This window comes from Triticum dicoccoides, chromosome 5A, assembly GCF_002162155.2.
Source record: "Triticum dicoccoides isolate Atlit2015 ecotype Zavitan chromosome 5A, WEW_v2.0, whole genome shotgun sequence".
NCBI lineage: Eukaryota > Viridiplantae > Streptophyta > Magnoliopsida > Poales > Poaceae > Triticum > Triticum dicoccoides.
This window is the reverse complement of record NC_041388.1, coordinates 98,673,155-98,683,238: the sequence shown is the minus strand read 5'-3', so window position 1 is coordinate 98,683,238 and position 10,084 is coordinate 98,673,155. Positions and strand designations below refer to the sequence as shown.

Below are 10,084 nucleotides of genomic sequence, written 5' to 3'. Positions count from 1 at the left end.
ATGGTTGTTTTTTTGGCAATGGGTTTGGAAAAAGAAAATATTTGTAGGTTTAGCTTGAAAACATGGTTACCATGGTGAGAAACCTGGTTGTGCATCTTTTTCATTCAAAAAAGGAAAAAAGATAAGAAACCTAGGGAAAAAACATCTCTTTGTTGTGCATATACGGAGATATAGGCATCAGGAGGTATTAGGATAGCCCATATGCTATTTAGCCCAGCCCACGTAGAGCGATGCTTGTGGCCCGTGGGGAGCAGAATATGAAGCGGCAGGGGGCGGATCGAGCGGAGACTGTCTATCCCTTTCCTTTCTCTCTCGGTTCCTCAGCTGCGTGACAGAGGCGTTTCCTCAGCCGCCGACCGGTGCGATTTCTTGCCTCTTTTGATTTCGGATTTGGCTGCATGCATGGATTTACTTTCCATTTATCTCGATCTTGCATCTCCCCTACATTTTGAAGGTGAGCTCACTCGCACGCATCATACACACCCCAAACTCGTTGCGCCAAATGGCGCAGAGACCCGCTAAAGCCATGATAGCGATGAAAATAGTTTCCTTTAGTAAGAACCTATTCCATTTTGATAGTAGTAAGCCCATGTTTAAATCCTGCTATATTGAAAATTTGTTTATTACGCTGAGAAATCTGAGCCTCATATATGAGAAAAAACATATTTTTACAACATATATAAACCAATTAAGGAGGTATTTTTAGCAGTGTTTGTGCAAAACTTTTATTTTTCATATGCATGAAAAAACCCTCCCTTTGTTGTGCATATGGAGGCATAGGTATTTGAAAGGCCCATATGCTACATAGTCCGACCCATGAACAATTATCTGGGTGTCCCGTCCGGAGTAGAATATGAAGCGGCAACAACTGCATCTATCTGCCTATTTAACCCTTTTTTCTTCCTCGATGGCTCATTTTGGCGAGAGAGACGTTTCCGGCAGAGAGGTACCCAACTGGTGAGATTTCTCCTTTCCTATTACTATGTCAAATTTCTTGGCATGCATTGATTTAGTTCTCATTTATCCAGATTATACTTCTCCCCTCTTTTGTGGCGATTTTTACCAAATGGCGTAGAGACCCGCTGAATCCATAATTTAGTTGGTTTTGTTGTGGGCAAGCACATATGGTAATAAAATTTAACGCTCTATAATAATAATAATAATAATAAAGAATTGTTGCTTGTTGTCTACAATTAGATGCACACACACATTTAAATTTGGCAACACAAAGTCCCACCGAAAACCATGTTGGTCTGAAAATATGACTGTTGCCCCAAATGGCACATAATCCCATTTAATACCATGTGCGTGTTTGAGAATATTTGTTCATAATTTTATGTTTGAGCAAGCATAGGGCATGAATTGTGAACCTTTACATTGAGGTTTGTCTTTCAAAATCTAAACTTGCATGCATAATTTGTTATGTTATATGGCTAACAGAGACCCTTCTTTTTTACAAATCCTAATTTTTTAGGGCTGACAGTCCAAGTGAATCCAGCCCACATGGCGTAGAGACCCATTTGAAACCATGTGTGCGTCAAAAATATTTGCATTTTCTCAATAACTATATTCCTGAGGAAGCAATTTAAGATGAAAAATATTTGACTTCGTTGGTAGAAGTAAGTTTTAGCAGCCACTTAGGATACTTATTCAAACCATTTAAAATGGAAAATGAAGGATAATTCATCTTTGAAAATATATACTTGAGCATGTGTATTTTGTTATCTTATTGGGGTAACATAGAGCCAAATGGGGCAAGGTTGGCGTATCATCATCTGATGAAAGTACAGCACTGCCGCTGTTTCCACACTAAGAATACTCATAACCTATCCCAACCTGAGTGGACATATAAATTCAGAGGGAAAAATCACAAACTATACTATACCGATACAGCTAGATATCAAGATTCTCAGGACACAATGTCTAAACTAAATTACCCAACAAACAGTTTGAATCATGAATAGAATATAGTTAACATAACCCCCCATGCAAACGGTCATCACGTATCAGCTAGTAAGAAAGGAGGGAACAAATCTTGATTAACAGAACAATGGAGCACCATCTTTAGAGATTGTACAAACTGTAAAACAAAAAAAAAACGGTCAGAGTAAAAAAACATGACTGGATATATATACAGCTGGATATCAAGATTCTCTGGAGAAATGCTTAAACTAAAATACTAATAAAAAATGAATCATGGGCCATTCAAAAACAACTTCATATAGATATATACCCAACAAAGAGTTTGAATCATGAATATGCAATGCACATCGCTGACATGACCCACCATGCAAACGATCATCATAAATACCTTTGGAACCCACAACTCAACATAAACATGACAAAGACAAACATGTATACCAAATAGCATCTGAAAACATATCAGGGAAGATAATTTTCTGGCAGAACCAAGCATGCGTATGCAACTATCTAAATATATGTGCTAAACAGCCACTGGAAACATTGCTATAGAACAGACCGGATAAAGCAATTTCCACACAGAACAATGCATGCATGTTTGCACAACCAATCAAACACATGTATAGAATATATACTGACAAACAATTAGTCTAGAAAGACTAACTATGCCGGAGCAAGTTGATCATGAAACTCCATACCAAGACATCTCCAGATTTTTCTGGAAATGAGAGTTCAGTAAGCTACTACCTTCAGCCTCCTAACTGATTTGAGAGCAACATTTATTAGTTTTTAGAAACATGAAAAAAACATTAGGCACATTTGAATAAACATTTAAGAGAAGGGAACTGCAAAACGAAATTCAGTAAACAGAAACGCCACTATAGCTCATGACTAAATTGACTCTCTTTCAGTAAAAAGTAGGAAAGTGTAACCACCTTAGTAAAAATAGAATGAGCATGCTACCATGCCCTTGCGCAGGTTCAAGCTACATTCGAAGAAGGGACGTCTATTGAACAAAAACTGGGTCGATAGTATTTTGCAATAGCTAACTATGCAACTTTTCTCCACGAACATGAGATAATTTAAATGGCAGGATCATGTTTGTTTTCCCCTTATTTTCAGTTGGATTGTAATAACTCAGCAGCAAAGAGTACACCACAGTGGTTTAGTCTACTAATCTGATTCAATTCAAGAATGGGTAGCCTATTCTCTTGTATATGTCAGCAAGCTCTTTTTTGTACTCAAGTCAAAACTAAGCATAAATACCTACTCACCTACATAAGTTGTTGTTGCACATGCCCATGTATTTGGTGCAAGTTGAGGCCTCCTTTGAGTAACATTATGACCACTCTTCAAGTCTTCATACCTACAAACACCATCAAAGTATGAAGTCTAACCGAGGTGGAACCGTGTAAGGACTAAAGAAAGGGAAAGTGTTTGATTCATAAGCAAAGAGAGCAAGAGACCGAACTTTCAGAACATTTAGGTTTATTAGTAAGGAAATAGTGGTAACATTTTCTTAGTAATTAAGCTCGATGGAAATAAAGGTACTTTTCATGTATGACGCCCAAAAAAAGTTTAAACATCTTTTCCTTTTGCTGTACCATGATCATACCACAATGTGAGATGCAGACAGGGAAAAGTTCAGATCCAAAATCATATCTCATAGATATGTTTGTACATTAAGGAAAAGAAAAACATTACTGGCATTCTGCAAAAACACATTAAGAAATGGAGCTTTTGGACCAGTGAATTACACTGGTATTCTCAAAATACCACATCTACAATCTCACTGGTGAGAACCAGTGCAGGATTAAGAAATTATCTATGTCTATAGGCTTTTTATGAATGATACCAGACTTTTTTTATTGCAAGAATCAATGCTAGCAGGCTGTTTTGTTGAGTTACTCAGCGGAAGATGCCGCAACCAATAGAAATTGGCAGTAGATTTCATCTATGCCTGCTGCTCCATCCTGCAGTAATTATTTAGAACAACAAATAAGATGATTGTCAGATTAGAGAAGGCACACTTCTTGCATAAAAAAGAGAAGGCCACACTAAATAAGCACGTTCCTAGCATGTATCTATAAACATAGAGATGCTACTGATAAATATAAACAACAACAACAACAAAGCCTTTAGTCCCAAACAAGTTGGGGTAGGCTAGAGGTGAAACCCATAAGATCTCGCAACCAACTCATGGCTCTGGCACATGGATAGCAAGCTTCCACGCACCCCTGTCCATAGCTAGCTCTTTGTCGATACTCCAATCCTTCAGGTCTCTCTTAACGGACTCCTCCCATGTCAAACTCGGTCGACCCCGCCCTCTCTTGACATTCTCCGCACGCTTTAGCCGTCCGCTATGCACTGGAGCTTCTGGAGGCCTGCGCTGAATATGCCCAAACCATCTCAAACGATGTTGGACAAGCTTCTCCTCAATTGGTGCTACCCCAACTCTATCTCGTATATCATCATTCCGGACTCGATCCTTCCTCGTGTGGCCACACATCCATCTCAACATACGCATCTCCGCCACACCTAACTGTTGAACATGTCGCCTTTTAGTCGGCCAACACTCCGCGCCATACAACATTGCGGGTCGAACCGCCGTCCTGTAGAACTTGCCTTTTAGCTTTTGTGGCACTCTCTTGTCACAGAGAATGCCAGAAGCTTGGCGCCACTTCATCCATCCGGCTTTGATTCGATGGTTCACATCTTCATCAATACCCCCATCCTCCTGCAACATTGACCCCAAATACCGAAAGGTGTCCTTCCGAGGTACCACCTGGCCATCAAGGCTAACCTCCTCCTCACAGCTAGTAGTACTGAAACCGCACATCATGTACTCGGTTTTAGTTCTACTAAGCCTAAACCCTTTCGATTCCAAGGTTTGTCTCCATAACTCTAACTTCCTATTTACCCCCATCCGACTATCGTCAACTAGCACCACATCATCCGCAAAGAGCATACACCATGGGATATCTCCTTGTATACCCCTTGTGACCTCATCCATCACCAATGCAAAAAGATAAGGGCTCAAAGCTGACCCCTGATGCAGTCCTATCTTAATCGGGAAGTCATCGGTGTCGACATCACTTGTTCGAACACTTGTCACAACATTATTGTACATGTCCTTGATGAGGGTAATGTACTTTGCTGGGACTTTGTGTTTCTCCAAGGCCCACCACATGACATTCCGCGGTATCTTATCATAGGCCTTCTCCAAGTCAATGAACACCATATGCAAGTCCTTCTTATGCTCCCTATATCTCTCCATAAGTTGTCGTACCAAGAAAATGGCTTCCATGGTCGACCTATAACGGAACTATTTCCCACAGCAAAAGGAAAATATGCATGTGGCTAGAAAGAATAAGCATGTAGCTAGAAAGAAGGAAGCAAACATCAAGCAGCAGAACATAGTTACAGCAAAGCAGGAGATCAAGATGCAGCAACAAAGGAGATCCTAGAACCAGCTAAATAAACGGTAGGCTGATGCCACACTAATCACCCTCACTCCACTGGGTGGCCTTGAAAAAACAGTTAGCACTGGATGTCACCAAATAATGCACCCAACTGCGCACTGGACACCGGCTCATGTCTGAGTTATCCCATGATCTCATGGGTACGCAACAGTTTAGGCAGAAAATATAGTTTGAATTGGATGTCAGGGCGATGTAAAAAATGCAGACCATTTTTGTATGTCTACAAAAATATGCTCAATTCAAATTTTTACTGAAACTTTGACTGAGCAAAGTGAAACATCATCATATAATGTGGTAGCCAAATCTACACAAGATGCAGCCTGCAGATCTGGTACCATGAACTGCACGAACAAAACAGACTGAATGGTTCAAAAATTGCATCAAAACTGTTTCACAATTAACATATTCAGGAAAGGCTAAACATCCTTGACTTATAAACCAAAAAATGGAGCAAAAATGGTGTGTTGCCTACACCTTTATCAACTAAAACTGCTTACTCATTTGTTCGCCGCATAGAAGCAGGTAATCAACTAATAATCTCCTACAAGAGGTACACCTTTATCAACTATCTCCTACTCATATATCGAGCTTTCAAAGTATATCTAATTTTTAGGTCTGGACAGATTCAAGCAACTCAAAGCATATCACCCTTTTTGGTTAAAATTAAATGGCCCAATCTTCCATCAGATTTACATGGGGCATAGAGTTTAGAACAGACTCACAGTTGGATAATGCAATACAGCGATACCTGTAGAATAATAGTGCAATACCTCTAGTTAAATCCATCAGTTTTGGCACATTTGTAGAAACATGTTCCTCCGCTGCTCTGCAATCATTTGTTAACACACCTTTTGTCAGTATGAGCGACCAACATCAGCTAAAAGAAATCGTACAAATGTAGGTACCACAACTCTCTATAATGTAAACAGTTCATAGCAGAATACGCACAGCGCCATGAGCAGATGTTGAAAGCGCAAGATCTTATACAGAAGGTTTTAACCGTGTAATGTTGAAAAGCATAAGATATTAACAGTATGTTGTAGACAGAACAGTACGCCGCAGAATAATGCCGTAAACTTAAATACTGACTTTAAAAAAATCATTAGAAAGAACAGTACACCGTAGAAAAATAATGCAATACATATAGACAACCTACCCACTCCAACTTAAAAAGAATCAAGTTCCAACTCCACAACACATATGACCATTAAAGTACCATTTTTCAGTACCACCATTCTGGCCTTACCGTTACATGGCAACCAAACTAATCCTCATTTATTTTAGAAAAAAACAACTACTCGACTGATCCTTCGTAGGCACAACTCAATTAACCGGCTGGTTAGCCAAGCATTTTGTGCCTGCTGCAATCTTCAAGTATATACTGTAACCAACTTATTTGTTGATACTAAGAGATGTAAAATTTAGCTAGGGTAGCCAAGGTTTAGATGTTGTACCAGTCAGCAAATCTGCACTGCTCTGCTTGGAAGAGCGTCAGATGGATCCAGCCATCATTGGCCAGAGACGCACCAAAGTACAACCTTACAGCCCTTTTTCATCTCCTCTCGCCTCCTCAGACATTAAAAATATTGCGTATTTAAATTTCTTCTTTAGCAATGGAAAGCATAAGGAAAGCTCAATGAGAATTGAATAACTTCCCAGAAATAAATAAGTGACAACTAAACGAGGCACACAGCCAAGGCAAAAACTTCATGATTTGTATGCCTTCATTTCACTGACGGTTATGCTTACTTTAGTGTAGCCCGAATGAAAAAGAAAATAAACTTGTGCCTTATCGATCAAAATGTCACTACCTAGACTAATGGTCCAAACAAAATCACCTCTATGGACAAAAGAACCAATGGATAATTGGCTGTAATGTGTATGATGAATCATGCATATCTGGCTCTATATTAGCATGTCAGGGAAAAAAATCAAGAGATTAAAGGCAATATATCTCAGGGGATAAGATGCATCTTTCACATCTCAGTTAAAAAAAAAGCCCCAACATCACCAGTAAAAGTGTTTGTCTTTGGTTCAGTTTTCCCGACTTCCCCAAGTGCTTGTATAGTTGAAAAATATATCATAACTGAATACAATGAAACAGCAAGAAGCAAACAGTAAGAAACTTGAAATGGTGTAGCAATTAAGTACTACAGCAAATCGAATAGGAACAGACCAAATATAAACAAAGAAGTGCAATGCCCTTATCCTTATGGTGGTGTTCCTTAGTGTAACATACAAACCAACCATGTCACCTATTTTTGTGCTACATATAGACTGAAACCAAGCAAGATAATGTAACCTGACAAGAAGTATAGTATAGCCGATTTAGAAATTGAGAACTGGCCATTCCAAACAAAAACAACATTGCTGGTGCTGCAAAAATGGATAATCCAGCGCCAAATAGTGATGCCTCCATCAATCAAATCCCTAGGAATTTTCCTGCAGATAGCAACAGAAAAAAAAACTAATCTCAGAACACGGTACCACTCAGTAGAAATCCAAAAACTGCACTGGGCAATGCCATCAAAAAAAGTCACCCCACCGACCATCATTACACCATACTGTAAATTTTGCATTTTCAGTGTTACGATCGTTCATACATATATCATCTACACTGCAGTTCTCCAGAAATAGACAGAGTTAACCATTCTATTCTACAAAAATATCTAAATCACCACTGCCGAGTATCCACGCTCAAACTAAAACATCAATTCGTAGCTAATCCCCAAATACAGATAGTAATCTGACGAAAACACCGCATTCACCAAATATGGAGATCTGAAGATCGGAAGGGAGGCGTAAATGCATACAACACACACGCATCAAGCAGGGCTGTAGGACCATGGAGAGCAGGGATTTGGAGGAAGTTACCTTGTCGGGAAGGGATTCCTGGCGGCAACGGTGGAGCTGACTCGCGGCGGCGACGGAGGTGACTCGACGCGGCGGCTAGCGAATCCAGGTGTAGCGGCGGCGAGGCTAGGGCGCCCTCGATCCAATCCGTTGCCCTGCTCCTGTCAATCGAGCGAATAGGGTTAGGAGTGGGTTTCTGCTGCGCTCCGGCTGAGCTCCGTCGCTGCGTATCCCCGACGTGTCGACGGCGTACCTTACGGCGCATCGAGGGCGGCTGCGTTGTAGAGGAGGGAGCGGGGAGGAGACGAGGTCGAGGCGGCGCGGGCTCGAGGGCGGCGTCGTGTGAGAGGAGGGAGTAGGGAGGAGACGAGGCGGAGGGGCCGCGCGCTTGACGAGAACTAGCGGCTAGGGTTTTGACCCTTTTGCACGTTCCGCGGGGCGAGCGCAGCGCACGGGCGAATCCCGACCGCGACGAGACGCGCAGCCAGGGCCACCGACGAATGGGACCAGGAGCAACTTCGGTCCACCTGTCATCACTATAGGGCAGACGCGGGTGCATAAGCCGGCTACACACGCATTGGCCATCCCTGCGCAACTGCTCCCCGTAACGCACGACGCGGGCAGCGCGCGTTTGACCCACGACGCGACGCGGTAGGCAACGCTCACACGAAAAAGGCACAGCCATCAGACCGGCTTGTGGGACCAAGGAGCAGGTAGACCCATTTGCAGCTGCACCAACAGGCGAACGAGAGGGGCGAGCGGGAACCGGGAATGGCGCAGCGCCCACGACGTGCGCACGCCGCACGACAAGAGAGGCTGCGCGCGCACCCAAAAATGAGAAACCCAGCCAATTGGATCCCGCCCCGAGCCCACAGGTCATTCCTTGTCCACAATTCACCGCGCGGTTAAAACTGCACCAACATTTTCTAGCGATGATCGAACGGCCAGCAGCGAAAAAAAGACTGCGTTGGCCAAAATTGAACGGCTAACGAAGGCTGAAATCGGGGGAGCTCCTGGGAGCGAGTTGCCTAGCCTCTGTTTTGTTTTAAATAGCTCAATGGATTGATCGGAAAGAATAACTTTGAGGTGGTTTCATACCCTACAAGCAATTTCATCTTATGTTCTCCCGATAGGAACTTTGAGTGACTTTTGTCGCATGTTGAGGGATTGCCATATGATCTAATTGTGTTAAGATTGTTGAGAGAATTTGCACTAGCGAAAGTATGAACCCTAGGCCTTGTTTTCAAGCATTACAATACCGTTTTCGCTCACTTTTGTCACTTGCTACCTTGCTGTTTTTATACTTTCAGATACAAAAACCTATATCTACCATCCATATTACAGTTGTATCACCATCTTTTTGCCGAACTAGTGCACCTATACAATTTAACATTGTGTTGGATGTGTTGGGGACATAAGAGACTCTTTGTTATTTGGTTGCAGGGTTGTTTGAGAGAGATCATCTTCGTCCTATGCATCCCACAGATTGATAAACCTTTGGTCATCCACTTAAGAGAAATTTGCTACTGTCCTACAAAACTCTGCGCTTGAAGGCCCAACACGAGTCCACAAATAAGAAGGTTTCATAGTAGACATCAAGCTCTTTTCTCGCGCCGTTGCCGGGGAGGCTAGGGTAGTGGCACTCACATCCCATCAACGAAACTCTTTTCTGGCGCCGTTGTCGAGGAGGTGAGTGCTTGAAGGTATATCTTTAGATCTTGCAATTGAATCTTTTAGTTTCTTGTCCTATCACTAGTTTAGTCTATAAAAGAAAACTACAACAAATGGAATTGAGGTTGCCTCATATGCTTCATCTTTTTAATGTCTTT

At 41.8% G+C, this 10,084-nt stretch overlaps 1 protein-coding gene across 7 annotated transcripts; it reads right to left on the bottom strand.

Moving 5' to 3' along the window:
* Nucleotides 1-1,703: 1,703 nt before the first annotated feature.
* LOC119299749 lies at nucleotides 1,704-8,662 on the bottom strand. Of its 7 annotated transcripts, none has more exons than XR_005146249.1 (8): nucleotides 8,509-8,662; nucleotides 8,277-8,416; nucleotides 6,857-7,844; nucleotides 6,173-6,228; nucleotides 3,776-3,893; nucleotides 3,195-3,286; nucleotides 2,619-2,681; nucleotides 1,704-2,080 (listed from the first exon to the last, which is right to left on the bottom strand). XR_005146249.1 is itself a non-coding variant. In XM_037576900.1 (3 exons), exons 1-3 carry the CDS (start codon nucleotides 8,518-8,520, stop codon nucleotides 7,658-7,660), a joined length of 339 nt encoding a protein of 112 aa, XP_037432797.1. In that variant the 5' UTR covers nucleotides 8,521-8,659; the 3' UTR covers nucleotides 7,585-7,657. The 7 variants fall into 7 exon arrangements, 1 of the variants encoding a protein (XP_037432797.1); XR_005146251.1 differs by having other exon boundaries at nucleotides 3,829-3,893; XR_005146250.1 differs by lacking the exon at nucleotides 2,619-2,681 and having other exon boundaries at nucleotides 3,199-3,286.
* Between the last annotated feature and the right edge of the window lie 1,422 nt (nucleotides 8,663-10,084).

Coding starts and splice junctions, on each gene's coding strand:
- LOC119299749 (XM_037576900.1), bottom strand. Junction 7,845..8,276: donor AGGAATCCCTTCCCGACAAG/GTAACTTCCTCC, acceptor TGCTATCTGCAG/GAAAATTCCTAGGGATTTGA.